This window comes from Neolamprologus brichardi, chromosome 2, assembly GCF_056152115.1.
Source record: "Neolamprologus brichardi isolate AB-2024 chromosome 2, ASM5615211v1, whole genome shotgun sequence".
NCBI lineage: Eukaryota > Metazoa > Chordata > Actinopteri > Cichliformes > Cichlidae > Neolamprologus > Neolamprologus brichardi.
Window position 1 is genome coordinate 5,807,319 of NC_142105.1, and position 16,925 is coordinate 5,824,243.

The 16,925-nt window shown below is 38.9% G+C and overlaps 1 protein-coding gene across 1 annotated transcript; it reads left to right on the forward strand.

Moving 5' to 3' along the window:
* Positions 1 to 3,301: 3,301 nt before the first annotated feature.
* Positions 3,302 to 16,187, forward strand: qdpra (quinoid dihydropteridine reductase a). The gene is made up of 7 exons (XM_006798866.2): positions 3,302 to 3,511; positions 3,596 to 3,688; positions 4,507 to 4,603; positions 5,369 to 5,509; positions 10,864 to 10,972; positions 13,025 to 13,108; positions 14,949 to 16,187. Exons 1-7 carry the CDS (start codon positions 3,428 to 3,430, stop codon positions 15,049 to 15,051), a joined length of 711 nt encoding a protein of 236 aa, XP_006798929.1. The 5' UTR covers positions 3,302 to 3,427; the 3' UTR covers positions 15,052 to 16,187.
* The last annotated feature ends 738 nt before the right edge of the window (positions 16,188 to 16,925 follow it).

Sequence of the window (16,925 nt, forward strand, 5' to 3'; positions counted from 1 at the left end):
ACCACCACTGCCCCAATAAACCCCATTCTGCAACAGCAGTCGCTGCTGTTGTCATTACTGTGTCCACTTCATGCCATGAGATACCAAGCTGCTGACAAATACTCAACCTGGCACAGGTTCCTTTGATGCAGCTCTAATTCTGTTTGTTTGTCGAATGTTGGGAAGCTGCAGGATTTCTTTTTCAGGTCTGAACTAACCAGATACTGGGTCATAATTATCATGTGTTCTTTTGTATCACCCAACTATTGAGCTTGGTCAGCCTCACTGACTCCCATCACCCACACAGTTTCTCCTCGTCTCACATTGTAAAGGAAATGTGTGGGTGTGCATGTTTGTTTTAATATATTTTCTCTGGAGATGGGAAGACAGGCAGGAAAGGAAGGTGTAATTCGTTTGTTTGCAACACTGGAAAGGTGTGTATTTGCTTCTCTAACCCTCTTTTTCCTCTGTGTGTGTGTGTGTGTGTGTGTGTGTGTGTGTGTGTGTGTGTGTGTGTGTGTGTGTGTGTGTGTGTGTGTGTGTGTGTGTGTGTGTGTGAGACCTATGTCAGACTAGACAAACCAAGCACTTATTCCCAGTAGCAGAGGTGTGTGTCATATCCAGGTGAGGTGACAGATCGGGGCTTCACTACAGTGACAAGGAAGCTAGGGCCATCTTGTTTGTATAATTCATGAGAGGCAGGGATGTCTCGTTGGCATGCCGCTTTGGCTCAGCACAGGCAGCACAGCAGCACAGCAGCAACTAATGGAAAGACAGAGCTCAGTCCTATGTTGTAAACCTTTCAGCCTTATAGCAGCACCTAGTGCTCACTATATAAAATTAAATGGTTTAAGAGATCTGCAACATTTGCGAGGTTTTTTCTATTATACAATTTAGTGAAAATGATGCCATTTTTTTTTCAAATGCAAAATATAAAAACATCAGCCTTTAGTTGTTTCTCCCACTTGTAACGTATCTGAAATTACTGCCTGAATTTTATACAGAAAATGGAAATGACCAAGATTTTAGCATTATAGGTGAATTACTGCACACTAGGCTTGCCTGTAACATATTCATGTATGATAAAGCTCAGTAGACATGTACCATTTCCTTAATGAAGACCTATTCTCAGAGCAGCCTGGGCTATTCGATTACTTAAGCACTTGTCATTTAAAAACATCTTTGTGTCCATTATAGCTTTTGGGCACTGACATTTTCAAGATTCAGACAGGATGAATCACTCTGTCCAACTAAGATTTTGCTATGAAGATAAAGATTAGGATGTGTATTTTTTTAAAAAAATTTTTTGCAAATAATCCAAACCATCTAACAACATTTTCACCTTTAACCTTGTGTGATAGACAAACTGTAGAAAAGACTTTTTAAAGTGGTTTTTGAAGCATTGGGTTTGGTATTTTGGCCATCTACTTTTTTCAAACCAGATGTGAACATTTTTCTACAATAAAACTCAAACAATGAGACTTGAAAGTAAAAATCCCATTCATATTCTCCATAGGGATTTTGATTAAGGGCACCAATGTTGCGACTATCCAGCGTAGACTCACTATGAGCCATGAAATTTTGAAATAATGCTATGTGTGCCTGTATAGTAAAAAGACACAAGTCTTTATGTTTTTACCCTTTTCTGAACAAAAACATGTTTTATTTACACACAATGTCAAGGACCATGGCTATTCTGTTCTACCTTTTATGGCCATGTACATGTAAATAGTTTTATTGGTTACTAAAAACAGAGCTTTTGAAAATCATCTTTTTCTCTTTTTTGACAGCAGAATCTCTGCTGTTGCACGCACTCTGTTGTTACTGGCTTCTGATTGGCTAACATTTCTTTACAGTTAAGGTTATACCACCACATTTTTCCTTTTTTTTCTTTCCTTTTCTTTTCTTTTTTGCATCTTCATAGAGACAGAGATTTTTCAAATTCTAAAGAGAAAATCTCCATTTAAAAATCCCACGTGAATGTTAATGTAGTCTTTTTACAAGCAACTGCTTCATTTGGTGCAGCTATACAGTTAACCTTTTAGCATTTAAATAAGCGAGCTTTTTAAAATTCAGCCACACTCTTCTGTAATTATAAAACATGTAGCATTTGTTAATTTCCCAAAAAACAAAACAAACCTCCCAAACACAGTATTTGATTGTAGACTCACTGTAAAAAAAAAAAAACAAACAAACAAAACAAACCCAATGTCTATAGCTATAGTAGATAGTGGAAAAACAGTGATTTTTCTTTCACTTAATTGTTTAAGTGATAGTTAATTACTTTGGTGTAGTAATTATGGTAACAGGGTTGGGGGAAGAAGTCTGTCTCAACTGGAAAAGCTATAAATCTTGTGAAAATATAGTTAAAAGATCAAAATCTACACACTTAGTGGGCCAGATTAGAGTCTTTAATAGGCCATTTATGTCCCCCGGGCCTTGTGTTTGACACCTGTCCTCTAGAACGTCACCTGCTGGGTTCTGGACTAACATTTTGAACTCTCAGTGTTAGCTTTTTGTCCATAAAAAGGAACCACATTTGAAGACAGGGAGATTTAGCAAGGTGCATCCAGAAACTGTATGTTTTCATCCAGAGTCACTGGGTTCAATGGTAAGACACACACTTGCTAATTATTGCCAAGTGACAAAGTCATATGATGATGCATGTACCCGCTGTGGTGTGACCCATCGAGTTTTCAAGTCCCTGATATGAAGCCACATGTTCATTCACTAACGTTTTTCCAGCGAGTAAGCCTAAAAAGTCTCTTGTAAAGTGTTTGATTAGGTAAAAGAACAACAAGTCAGACAACAACAAGGCCATTTTTTCATAGAGTTCAAACAGAATCCTTTTAGCAGCCTTTTAGTGTTTCACCTGCCATTGGCTGTTAAAACAGCTCAGGTTTAAGGCACTTCTGCATTGAATTCACTTTTAAAACCTAAATCTAAATCCATCGTCCATAATAATAACATTTTTAGACTTTTGCTCACAAAAATGCACCAACAGCAGATGGACAGGTTCTGTTCAGTAACTCAAATTAGCAGAGAGTTACCAGTTACAGCTTCCTGTCCTTGGAGGACAAACTTTTTTCTGTAACATAAGCATGTTATTTAAAATCATTATTATTATTTACTTTTCTATACTCCTTTTCAGTGTACGGGCATTGACCACGTGCTTTTTATTGCTGTAAAGTTTGGCTGTGGGGATTGACTCGCTCTCCGGTGCCTATTTCAAGAACTGCAGTTTTTGGTTTCAGCTCTCAGCTTGATTCGCTTCAGGATTCACTTTGGAGTGGGTGATTTCCTACAGTCGTTGAACGCAGCATTAGTTTAACCAACTTGTTGCTCATTCAGAGAAACGCCTCCTATTCCTCCTCCTCCTTCTGCTCTTCTAAGCTCAATCCCTGCAGCTCTCTCGCTCTCACTCCTGACGGGTAACTGGAGCGTGAACATGGCTGCTAACCGGGTGATCATTTACGGTGGGAGAGGCGCTCTGGGCTCAAAGTGTGTCGCGTATTTCAAATCTAAAGGATGGGTGAGTGGTGACAGCTAACGCTAGCATGCTAGCACTGATAAACGGTGAGCTAACTATATTTCTCTTTCTCTGTGCACTAAATAGTGGGTCGCCAGCATCGACATGGTTGCAAATGAAGAGGCTAATGAAAACGTGATCGTGAAGATGACGGAGTCTTTCACCGAGCAAGCAGGACAGGTGCTCTACAGATCTTTCTGACTCATCAGTGCAAAAACTGAAGCGCTAACAGACAGGAGTAGGGCTGTTACTGCGACAGCTAAAGTCAGACTTTTCATATGACTTTAGTATAACTCTAATAACATTTGTTTGTTGTTTTTTTTTATTTTATTATTTTTTATTTTTATTATTATTACAACTATTTGCATTGTTGAGTAATAGTAGAGTTGCTAAAATGTGTGTAAGCTAATGCTGCGTTCAGGTCAACTGAGAAAGTGGGGATTTCGGTTTTTGTAGTAGAGAGGTTATGATAGAGTCAGATTACTGTGATGATTTTCTTTTTCTTATTTGTTTAGGCAGCATTAATGGTTATCTAAACTATACTTCTTTTTCTTGAACACCTTAGTAGCTTTTATAGTTCAAATCTGTTCATTGAGAGCGTCTAAGGGTAGAGAGGGTATAAAAACCCAAGGTAGGTAAAACTATTAAAGCTGATCTGAGCGGTCTTATTTGACACACAGAAATATATTTATCATTTGATGCATGTCTTTTTGCCCATTTTATGTGACTTTGATAAAAATCGGTAGCATTCCTTCTCTCTGTATAATTGCTTTTGGTAAGATATTTTTTGCACTTTATAAAATAAAAAGTGTGTTTTTAGAAATCTAACAGTACACTGACTGAGTGAGGATAATTTCTACAGCTATCCTCCTTTGTTTGTTTACGAGAACAAACACTCTCCAGCTGATGATTAGTTGACATTTAAATGCCATTCAGCTCGTGCGTCAGCCCAGTAGCTTTATGTCATCGTGTTAGCAGTTTGCTCTCATTTTGTGCAGGTGACGGCAGATGTGGCCCAGTTGCTAGGGGAACAGAAAGTGGATGCCATCTTGTGCGTGGCGGGAGGATGGGCGGGAGGAAACTGTAGTTCCAAAGGTCAGAGTTCAACCTTTTTTTAATTATTATTTGTTTTGGTGTTAATAATCAACCAGCTTTCCTGCAGTCTCCCATGCATAATTGTGAACTTGAAAACAATTTGCTGTGTAATTAAATAAAGTCTAAGGGATATTTGTGATTAGACTTTTTCTTGAATCTCATTTACTTAGAAGTGTTTAAATCTTGTTCTGCGGGGCCAAAAGCTTGCCAGATTTTTGTTCTGCCAGTTAGCTTTTTGGTATTTATTCCATAGCTGTACCTGGCAGCAAAGGGAAAGCAGCAGTTCTCTTGAAGTGCCAGAATTGATGTGCACTGTGCAGCTAATAAGAATTTTGTGGTTGCTGCAAATTCAGCCATTTCAAACATTTGGAGGATAAGGCACTCAGTTTCTGGCAAAGATGAAAAGACTGGCATTATTGAAGCTACTCAAAACAGCTGGTCTACCCGGCTCAGATTAACAACTTAGTGTATTAAATCTTTACAAATACCAGTGTTTATAAACAGCAATTTGCCATTTAATAGATGAGTTACGTGCCAGCAATGATTTTTGGCAATGAACGGTTATCAGGCAGTCTGGTAAGACTTCAGGACGTTTCTGGTCCAAGCCAAGAAATAATCTGACACAGTAACCCTGTAAAAATGGTAATTTGATCTTTTTTACTCAAGTTTTTGTACAGATCAAACAAACCTTTTAGAGGTACTCGTAGCTTTCGGCACTGCTTTGAAGAGCCAGGCTAAGATGTTGTTCTCTGTATTCTCCTACAGACTTGTACAAAAATGCCGATTTGATGTGGAAACAGAGCGTGTGGACCTCAACCATCTCCAGCCACCTTGCTGCCTTGCACCTAAAAACAGGCGGACTGCTGACTCTGGCTGGAGCTAAAGCAGCCCAGTCAGGCACCAGCGGTGAGGCACACAGTTTTTGTTGAGTGTTTACTGTTCTCATCATAGCGAACTGATGGCCCGCTCCTCAGGGTTACAGACTTTGACCAGGGTAATTGACACACTGATCAGAGGCGCACCTGCTCACAGCAGTGTGTGCGATTGGGGGGCGAAATGTGTCGATAACATTGATCCAAGAAGCAAAACAGAAGGGAAAAAGACAGAATCGCTGATGAGCTCTGCGGCAGCAGTGGTGCTCACTGGTTAGTGAGTCTGTTTCACAAACAAAAAGTAATTGGTTTGATTGCCAAAACAGCATGTTTGTCCACCACAAACCTTCCCCTGTATTGTTGAGCAATCGACTCAACCATGACCTGCTTAATCGTTTTAAGATATCCGGGGCAAGAGTGAATAAATAAAAAATAAGGTTAATGAAAGTATTTAATTAGACCAAAGGAAAATTTAAATTTAATTTTTTCCCCAAAAAATGGTTGGTTAATAGTTCTTCAGCATTCATCTTGTTGGTGCAAAATCCTATTTTATATCTGTGAAACTGTGATATCTTTGGCTTTGTTTTTGTATATTAATTAATGAAATTAGAACAAATTAGGTTTGTTTTTTGCGACAGGGTGCTAGGAACAAAGTGTCTAAAATTAACAACGATTTTATGCCTAAATGTTTATTCACATACTAGAACAGGCCGTCCATGGGGTTGTTTAATACTCAGCCACTTAAACAACCAATTAAGACAGAGTCCAAAGAAATCACTTTATTCAACTTAATTAATTAAAGTCTACATCTATGATTAATTGGTATAGTCAAATACTTTGTTAGTTGCAGCCTTGTTAGCATGTGATACTGGTCCAGCTCGTCAGCTCATGTAGTGTCCATAAAGGCTTAAATCCAGGGCCATGTGATTTGTAAAAACCCCTCCTGTGACCAAGCTGGCCATGTGATGGGCTATGATCCAATTCTACAGCTACACAAAGCCCTGGCTCAGCAGCCCACACAGAGCCGAAGAGCTCATTGGCTGCCGGCTTAGGAAGACAGTGACTCAGCAGTTGTTGGTCCTCACACAATGTCCCCATGCAGTGTTTTAACGTATCAGACTAAAGCATTTTAGTTGCTCTCTGCAGTGCGAGCATTTAGGTAGAGCTCTGCATAGTAAACATGCGGGGAAGAAATCTTCAAATTCTAATTAAACACGAGGCATTAACAAGTACCAAATGTTAAGAAATGTAACAAACGGGTTTAAGAGGCACCTACACTCATCCTTTATTTTATTTATTTATTTTTTGAGTGCTTTGATCAAACAAGATGAGTGGAGAGTTAATGAGCCAAATCCAGATCATCTATGAAGAGGAAACGGGAAAGGATATTAGGATGAGTAATTGTACTGACTTTGACTTTGTTGTTGTTCATCAAAGTTTAATGGATGAAAAGGCTGTTAAATGCTGCAGGTGTGTGAGATAACAGACCAAATGAAGGGAATTGCTTAATACACTGAAAATGTACGTTGATTTTGAGTTGACCAAATGTTTAAAGTAGTTAAAAGTTCTTGTCATACTCGTCTTTCAGAGGGATTTACGACGCAGCAGATTTTACAAACTCAGGCTTTCTTTGTGTTTGCTGTCTTGACAAAACCTAAAACCCAGTCAGAGATAACGGGCATGACCCTCATAACAGGGACCACAAAAAAATCTGCATTTTCTGCATCATCTACATGAAAATTTCCTTTTTGTACATTTCCAGTTTGTGTAGTTTGCATTTCTGTAACTTTACTTTAGAGCTTCATTTTGGTGGTGTTAGTAATGTGTGGCCCAACATGTGTAAAGTGTTTTCCTTCAGTAAAGAATATATACTGCATTTGGGGCAAGTTGTGAAAACAAACTAAAAACGTGGCACTTTCAGCCAATTTCAACCCAAAACTTGGTAAAAAACCTGCTCACGACTTGGTTCTGTGTTCAGCGTAAGTTACCATGGTTGGGTTTAGGCTCAACATACCCCAGTAGCACATCAATCTTGTTTCTTAGCTTCTTTCTCTGAGGAGCAAACCCAATTTACTAGAAATCTGAAAGGAAAAAACAAAAAGCCAGCAGGTGAAGAAAAGGTTGGAAATTTTATGACTGCCCTTTTTGAGAATTTGACCCCACAGTTAAGCTTAAGAGCAGAGTTTGAACCCCAGACAGTTCAAAAGGAATGCCGAGCTCTTTGCTTGGCCTCGTGAAATTTTCATGGTTTGTGATTATCCTCCCAGATATGCAACTTGTAGCCTGTTAAATTCCTTGGAGAACTCCATTCCGGCCTCATTTAACATTCACTAGATGATAAGTCAGTAGTCAAACCAGTCTCTCATGCAGAACAGAGATGAAGAGACTTCCAGTGGATGCAGTGGTAATCCTAGAGTCAGTATATAACTTGAAAAACCTTAGTTGGCACCTATTGCATTTGTTTTACTGCAACCAGTTGCCGCTGCTGTTAGATAGAATCACTAAATTATCAGCATGAGATTTGGAGTTTAATCATTTGGTAACTATTGAGTGTGTCTGTTACAAGACTAAATAATTAAGCTTAGTTATTGAAGAATAAAGCAGATGAGAGAAGTGATCAGCATGATGGCGCAGCAGTTATCAAGCGTCTAATGCAAACTATAACAACTCAAAATTGCAAATTCACAGCACTCTTCGAGAGAAAACACACAAACACAGACCTAAACAACCCCAGTAATCCTCGAGACTGCTGGACTTTCAGCCATGAAAGAACATGAAGTGCTATTATTGTATGTTCACACCACAAATGAAGTTTCTGCAAAATCTTTGCAAATGTAGACGCCTCAGTGACGTGCACGTTAAAAACATTTCAACTTTGGTGCAGATTTGCTTCATATTCTGTCTCCGGCATTAAATGAAAAATACCGTAACTACTTACTCAACTTGGGCTATTGCACAAGTTAACTAGTCTGCATCCATGTTTCACACAACATGGAGAACTCATGGAGACCAGCAGGTCAAACCTTCTTGCTGTGAGGTGAAAATGCTAATCACTACCATCATCCTGACCAACATAATAATCATATGTGCTGCATTTTGCAATGACTATTATTTTGTTTGTTTCAACATTATGAATTTAATCGTGAACGTCTACAGATGCACAACAGAAAGCATCCTCTATTGTGGAAGCATGTATACTGTAAACAGAATTGGTCCTAGCACTGAACCCTGTGGAACTCCATAATTAACCTCAGTGTGTGAAGAGGACTCTCCATTTACATGCACAAATTGGAGTCTATTAGATAGATATGATACAAACCACTGCAGTGCAATACCTGTAATACCTACAGCATGTTCTAATCGCTCTAATAGGATATTATGGTCAACAGTATCGAATGCTGCACTAAGGTCAAGAAGGACAAGCACAGAGATGAGTCCACTGTCAGAGGCCATAAGAAGATCATTTGTAACCTTCACTAAAGCTGTTTCTGTGCTGTGATGAACTCTGAAACCTGACTGAAACTCTTCAAATAAACCATTCCTCTGCAGATGATCTGTTAGCTGTTTGACAACTACTCTTTCAAGGATGTTTTATATGAAAGGAAGGTTGGAGATTGGCCTATAATTAGCTAAGACTGCTGGGTCTAGAGATGGCTTTTTGAGTAAAGGTTTAACTGCAGCCACCTTGAAGGCCTGTGGTACATAGCTGATTATTAGAGATAGGTTGATCATATTTAAGATCGAAGAATTAATCAATGGCAGGACTTCTTTGAGCAGTTTTGTAGGAATGGGGTCTAAAAGACACGTTGATGGTTTGGAGGAAGTAATTATTGAAGATAACTCAAAGTGTTTGAGAATTATACCACGGGGGTCAGGTACTTCTGATTAGAGACCTTAGTTTTCACTGGAGCTACAGTATCCAGAGTCGTACGTAGTGAGGAGGTGAAATTATTAACAAGATAATCGACCTCTGTTGGGGTAGCGTTCAGATAGCTGCTCTGCTCTGTGTTGGTACAGGGCATTGACGATGATAACAGTGGGTGGATTATATTCTTAAACGTAGTTGCAGCGCTTTCAGAAAGACGTCTACTGTGATGAAGTTACAGGTTACATGTATTACAAGAGTCGTTATTACTAAAGGAAGCCGAGGAGTAACTCAACACCTGAGCAGGAAAGTGCAGGAGAGAAAGGTCGCTCAGCTACACACTTTGGATAAAGCACGTAAAGATAACATATCAATATTTAATTCAATTGGCTAAAACACTGCTGTGCTTGTAACAGGAACAGGAAGTGATACTCTACTGCACAGAGCGCCAACACCAAGCCAGAGCTCCACCCACAGGAGAGGATTTAATCGTATATACCATGTGCCCACTGTGGATTTGTCTGTGGTTTAGATAATGGCTCTTCTAAGCTGCCGCCCAGAGTTTTGCTTTGTGACTGCATAATGACGATAAAGAAGGACGTGCAGTGGTTAGCACTGTAGCCTCACAGCAAGGTCCTGTTTCAGTGAAGATACCTTTGACTGCTGCTGCCTCTGTGTCACATGGAGCAGGGACTGATGGGACCTCACTGATGGCTGAGATGATATGAGTCGCCTCTGCTGAGGCCTCTGAATGGGACACAAATACAGAAGGCAAGAGCAGTTCAGGAGCTTCCACGTGTGTCACATGCACAAAACCACTCATACACGTAGTAAAGACCATCAATCTACTGGTTTCATCATCACTTCAGCTTCAACTACAGCGAGGTAGTGTTTATGGCAGCATAATGGCTTTAAAGCTATCAATCAATGTATGTGCATTCATGCAACAGAGCCAGAAATCAGATTTTTGTTTTTTAATGATGGGCTGAACATGTCTGGTTGTCTAAATTCACATTCTAATCTGGTCAGTATACAGTGAGTGTATACTGTCTTGCATTTGCAAGACTGGTATTCCTTACTAGTGTTTGCTCTTGCAGGAAAAACAAAAGCTTGATAGCAAAGTCATGCCACCACCCCTCGTTTCTATTGGTTGGGGATTTATAAGCCTCTCATAAGATCATTTAGGGGGAAGAGACACTTACTGTTTCCAGATGCTGAAGAGTCAGAAAATTCCTTCTCCCAGGCTGGGTTCATGTGCAGATTCAGTATGCAAGTAAGCAGACTGTCAAGCCGTAAGTCGATATTAACGTTTACAAACCATGTAAAAGACAGGGAAGCATTTGAAAGTCTCAAGATGTTCCTCACATAGATTCACAGACGTCTGGTCTGTCCACTTGACCCCTCTCAACAAATCAGTACCGTCCACTTTCTGTGTAACGATTATATTGTGTTGTGCGTTGCCTTTTGCAAGCTGAATTTTCTCCAGGATACTAAAATAATAATGTTTCCACTGCAACCCCCAGGCATGATAGGATATGGCATGGCCAAAGCAGCCGTCCACCAGCTGTGTCAGAGTCTCGCAGCAAAAAACAGCGGGATGCCTGCCGACACTGCTGCTGTCGCTATACTACCGTGAGTACTGAAATAAAACACAATCAAGGTGTACAAAAGCAGCTCTAGCATGTGCTGTCCTTAAAGGAACAATCAACAAAAAGTCTTCTCTGCTAGATTAAAACTAGAAAAGTCTATTGCTCTCTTCTCACCCTCAGATTAGATTAGTTTGTATTTACAGCAGATACAACTGGAAAGCCAGACTTACAGGAAACAAAGTTACCAGTATTGAATAATTAAAAGCAGTCCTTACCAGCTTTCATCCCCAGTCTGTTTTTCAAAGATTTTAAAACGTAGTCGAGATAATCCTGAGCACACTTCATGTGTAAAATCTCTGGTTTATCCCTGCTAGCAAAAAGCATCAAACTGAAGCTAATAGAATTTAATAGCTTTATATGGCCTAGCATGATTTTATTAACCTTTTAAAATAAGAAGCTACAATAGTTTTTAATATATTTTTAAGCTTTTTTCGACTGTACAATTCACACAAATGTGCTTTCCTCAAAACATAAGTTGCTCTTTTTATTATGAGAAAACAAGTGGCTTTAATTATATTATACAGTTACTGCTCATTACTGTGTGCGGTGAGTTTGTAATTAGAATTTAAATGGAAATGAAAAGGGAAACACGGCTCCCTGGTTTTTACTCAGAAATAAATCTTACGCTTGCGTGGATTTTTTTTTTTTTTTAATACATGTGTCTACATGTCGTCTTTTTCCACACTGGGTTTTACAATTTTCACCAAGGAATTGTCTGCAGGTGCCTCTGCACTCCTCTTCGTCCTGCTGACATGGACTAACCTTGGTGGCTACTTTAAGAACCCACCTGAATTGTTTTTATGGGGTAAAAATAGTTGATTTTGTGGTAACACAGAAACCCCTAGATTGCCTGTATTAGCAAAAGCATGTATGTTATGAAAAAAATATTTCTTTTTCTCCTTGGATAGTGTGCTGGTGTTCCGCTTGCAGGGTAATACTGTATATTGCTTCTTCTAGTGTGTTTTTAATATTTTTAGGGAGCAGATTTGTCTCTAATCCATATCCAGCAGCAGACTTTTATTAATAAAACAGGACTGACAAACCGGTAGGATGAATTCAAGTCATTTTTTTGCGCTACAGACGCAGGTTTAAAAATGTGTTCTGTATTCACCATAACATAAAAGTCATGTATAGAGCTGCTTTAAATACACCAGCACGGCAAGCAGTCGGTGAAAGGACTGAAGATGAAAGCTATAAAATTAGCTGTGCCGCGTATTCTTTGTTATGTTGGATAGATAAGTACGAGGTGAGGATAAGATGCAGGAATAAAAGATGAATAAGGGTGTCTGTTCCACGCAGTGGATCTGCACATGAATGCTTTAGATGAATGACACGCAGCTGTATTTGCATCATTGCGCTCTCTCTTTAGTTATTGGATATAAAAGCAGCTTTTGCACTGTCATCATGAGAAGAAAGAAATGTCTTTTTAGGGGGTGTATCCACCCCTCGCGCTCTGTTTGGCTGCATTTTCCTCCAGTATGGGGCCAGGCTGCCTCTCCAGCATACTGTCACATCTGTTTAACATTAGCCCCATGACTTGCATTTCTGCTGCATGCAGGTCTCTGATGCTGTGGCACCACCATATAGTGACCCGAACATTTCTGCAAAGCACAGTATAGAATGAAAATGTTGTTTACCCATTGTATGGCTTTTGCAGGAATACACAGTCTGACAATACAGGATTGCCCTGGCAGATGATAACACGCCCAATGCAAATGTCCTCACTCAAGCACATAAACTGCAAGCCTTATTGTCTGAGCAATGGCTGTTTCAAGTTTAAAATAAGCCTCCTGTGCCTTTTGCCATAATCCCTAAACATTTTTTTTTAAGCTGAATGTTGATGTCTAACTTATACGGAATAATCGATTTTCCTGTAAAATACAGTTTTAGTATGCTTATGAAATGACTTCAACCCCTCAGAAACTGCATGTGATATATAGTATGTGTGGAGATGCTGCAGTCTGCACGCTCTGCTTCCTCTGTGCTGCTCAGACGCAGCTACTCACCCTGATTGTCATCTGGCTTCATTTGGCAGCGTTACCTTGGATACACCGATGAACAGGAAGTTCATGCCTAAAGCAGATTTCAGTACCTGGACACCGCTGGAGTATATTGCAGAGTGAGTGCCAAAGCAGTCTTTTTCTCTTCTTTGTTTTTATTTAGATTGGGGGTGTGTATATATGTTTTTATCAATTTTCAAATGGTGAAATGTTCAAGATGTTCAGTTTTATAGGAGCCCTATTATTCACATTTTAAATTAATATACTTCTTAAATGCTTTGATATCGTTCAACTGCTGTACAGCTCCTCTGCGTGTTTCTGTTCACAACGGCCCCCCTGCTGACTCTCAATTGTTCACACTGTTATTAAGACAGCGTGGGCAAAGAAACAGAATTTCTTTCTGATTGTTCAGCATTGGACTAAGAAGCTCTTTGATTCTCAGGGACTGACACTGTAATCGTCACATTTATCTTTGATGCTTGGGATCACAGAAACTCTTCCAGCTATCAAACTACGTTACATTAAAGTGACTGGAAACACCTGAGGATGTCTAATTATGCACAAGAATGAGGAGGCATGAACACAGAATACAAAGTGTTTTGCAAGTAGCTGCTTAAAAATTCTGTTAGGACAGATTTGTTTTGCTTATATGTATATTATGTATTCTGACATCTTCATGAACTGGAATGGGTTTCTTTTGAGGATCTGAAGGTTTGGCTGCATATGAATATCTTTAACCCAAAAAGAAATAAAATTTAAAATATAGAATTGCACCACAAGATGGCAAAATAGACTTCTTCTGGGGGTTTTTAAACAACAATGAGACAATTAAACTTTTCTTAACAAATAGAACTTTGAGCTACATGAGCCACTCTGCCTTTACTTAAAGCTTTGATAAATTTGTTAATTTCTTTTAATCCTTGGTGTACAGCTGAATGAACGCTTTGGCTTTGGCTGCGTTTATGTCTGTGTTGGCCAGTGAAGATTAGATGGGATTTGATCCACTTTGATAATCCCTTAGGAAACAGATGAGGGTCTGGAGACAGAAATAGAAACAGTCTATGTGACCCGAAATTAATGAAGGTGGCGGTTAGTTTGTTTTAGCACCTATTGTTATTCTGTGCTTACCTTTCTGGCCACTGTTCATCTATTAAACCGAACTGATTTCCAGTATAAGCTATTTTTACTTAGATTTTATGTTACTGTTTTAAGTTAACAGACTAGCTCACGTGGTATTTGAAGGCATCTTTGGTGCTAGACTTGTTAGATTTTAGATTCATGATTTATGCTAAATACATGACTGGATGAGTTATTGGTTTATTTAACTAAAAAAAAAACACAAATTTAGATATGCTGATCAGTTATTTGGTGTGTAACGGGGGATGAACGGAAAGAGTTGTAAATGTATGTAAAGAATAAGGTTACAACTACAGACAGTATATTAAAGAAAAATATAGCTTTGACATCGACCACTGATCAGCGACATCCTGTAATGAAGCTCTAAGCTGACTGTTTTCAACATAAGATGCACATGTATTGAGCGAGGGGCAGATCTGAGTGAGAAACTAACTCCGTGACCATTGCGTTGTATTTAACTGCAGTTAACGGTACCATTTTTAGGCTGTGAATTTGCAGTCATAGAGCAGGATGTCACCCAGGGAATAAAACCAGCCCACCAGAGGGAAAGCAAGAGAGAACTGACGCTGCCAGCATCTTATAAAACAATCAGGGAAATATGATTGAGGTGTGGCTCATCTTCCAGACACATCTCTGCCTCCTTGACTCCAACAAATGAACTGGAAAAAGCAAACACACTTACTAAGAACCAAAAGGTTCAGCACATTGTACACATATAATATATATATATATATATATATATATATATATATATATATATAAGATTTTATTCAACTACTCAAAAAGTCCCCCCCCCCCCCCCTTTTTTTTTTCCCTCCTCAGAATGTTCTTCAGCTGGGCCACCGGGGTGAACCGACCATCTTCAGGAAGCCTCATGGAGCTGGTGACCTCCGGAGGCGAAACCCAGGCTGTTGCTGCTCAGTAGAGGACAGAGCAGCTGTGGGGGTGGGGGTTAGTGGGGAGGAAGCGATAAAGATGGATGGAAACGGATACAGAGGCTTGAGGAGAGGAGGGTGAGAGAGAGATGGAAGGAGTGATGAGGTGTAGAGGTGAAGAACAGAGCTGGAGACGGAGAGGAGCTAAATAAAATGGGTAGGTGGAGCAGAGATGACCAGATGGGTTTGTTTTGGAGGAGGGGGGCTTTTTTTGCAAATACAGCCTCACAGCGCCATCTAGCTGTCAATCATTGTAACTATCTGACTGTAACAGCCAATCAAACTGTCTTCAATCTCTAGTAACTGAAATATTCTTCACGGATGGACCATCAAGGCTTACCTAGCATATTTGATTTAATTTCACTGAACAGTGATGTGAAATTGTGGTAACTGAACATTCAGAGTAAACGGTGTTATAAATATTTTAGGCTTATTTCATCAGATGCAAACAAGAGGTAATAAAATATACTAATGTAGCTTTAAACTCAAACTAAAGTGATGTCCTTCCTTTTCATTGTCAAAACATTTTTAATACGGGTAATTGCTGAAAATCAATGAGCAGTGGCTTATCTACCCTGTGATTTTTTTTTTTTATTTTTATTTTTTTACCACATTTTAAAGTTCATTTTTCTGAAAAGCACATTGGAAACCTCATAATCACCTACATTAGCCATAGCAGTTCCCTCTAAAATGTAACACGTGACAGTGACCAGTGAAATGTGTGAGATCCGTAGACCTTTTTAGTTTCCACTGTTTAGGTCCGCTACCACTGCGGAAACTCAGTCGAAGAAAGCCGCTGTCTTCTCTCAAACGGACAATAACGCTTTAAAGTGGAGTGGCCTTATTTGTTTTTTGTATGTAGCTATCAAGTCAAAGTGTCCTTGCCGCCTGCAGTATGAAAAAGTGCTCTGTTCCTGTTGTGGGTTTTCTGAGTCATGTGTTGTAACTGTGTCAATATTCACATTAAATCAATCCAAAGAAAATTGTCATCCTGTTTGAAAACAGCAGTTGAAGTTTAAGATGCTTTGGTGTTTGTAAAATTAGATTTGTTTTAAAAGAAAATCTAGTGAGACACAAATAATAAAGCTCATGTTGCAATAATTACAGTTGATACTGTATTTTCAGATGTGAGGCCCACTCGAGTAGTTTCACAGTAGTTTGTCTGGTTCTTTGTCTTATCAGTTACAGATATATAGACTTTCACATCCTGCCCTAAAGTCATATTTGAGTGTAACGTGTTTGGCAGAAAAGAGACAAGTTAAAGTAAAAAAATAATTTACTTGATTTCTTTCCCTCAAGTAGCTGTGGATTATTTTTTTTAAGTGACATTTGGTAAGATAAGGTAAGCTATACACCATTCTTCACAGATTTGGGAAACTCCTTAGTGATAAAAGTCTAAAATAAATTGTTTGGCTTTTAATTAGTGGGGAACTTCTTAAAAAAAAAAGAAGAAGAAGAAAATAACAGGAGAGTTATTGGTGTCCCTCAAACCACTGACACTCATGTATGCCCAAAAACCTTCCACTAAATGAATCTATGCAAGGCTTTTGTGGTAGGTTTAGAAAAGTACCAAAAAGCCTTTATTTTAGTGATTGAGCATGTATCGGGCCTTCTTTGAGGTGTGCAAACACAGAGGTTAACAAATGTATTAAAATGTAACAAAAACAAATATTGTAGAAATCTGCCAAAAACTTGTTTAAAACTAAGTCATATTAATATGCATTATGTCATAAACCACAAACTTTATTCATTTCAAATTTGAGCCAGCACACTGAACAAAAATTAATCAAGGTTAACAATCAACCCCTAAAATTAATTTTTCTTTTCAGGAAGTAAGAAAATAACTGCAATTTGGAAATTAATC

Coding starts and splice junctions, on each gene's coding strand:
- qdpra (XM_006798866.2), top strand. CDS start 3,428: ATGGCTGCTAACCGGGTGATCATTTACGGTGGGAGAGGCGCTCTGGGC. Junction 3,512..3,595: donor ATTTCAAATCTAAAGGATGG/GTGAGTGGTGAC, acceptor TGCACTAAATAG/TGGGTCGCCAGCATCGACAT. Junction 3,689..4,506: donor TCACCGAGCAAGCAGGACAG/GTGCTCTACAGA, acceptor CATTTTGTGCAG/GTGACGGCAGATGTGGCCCA.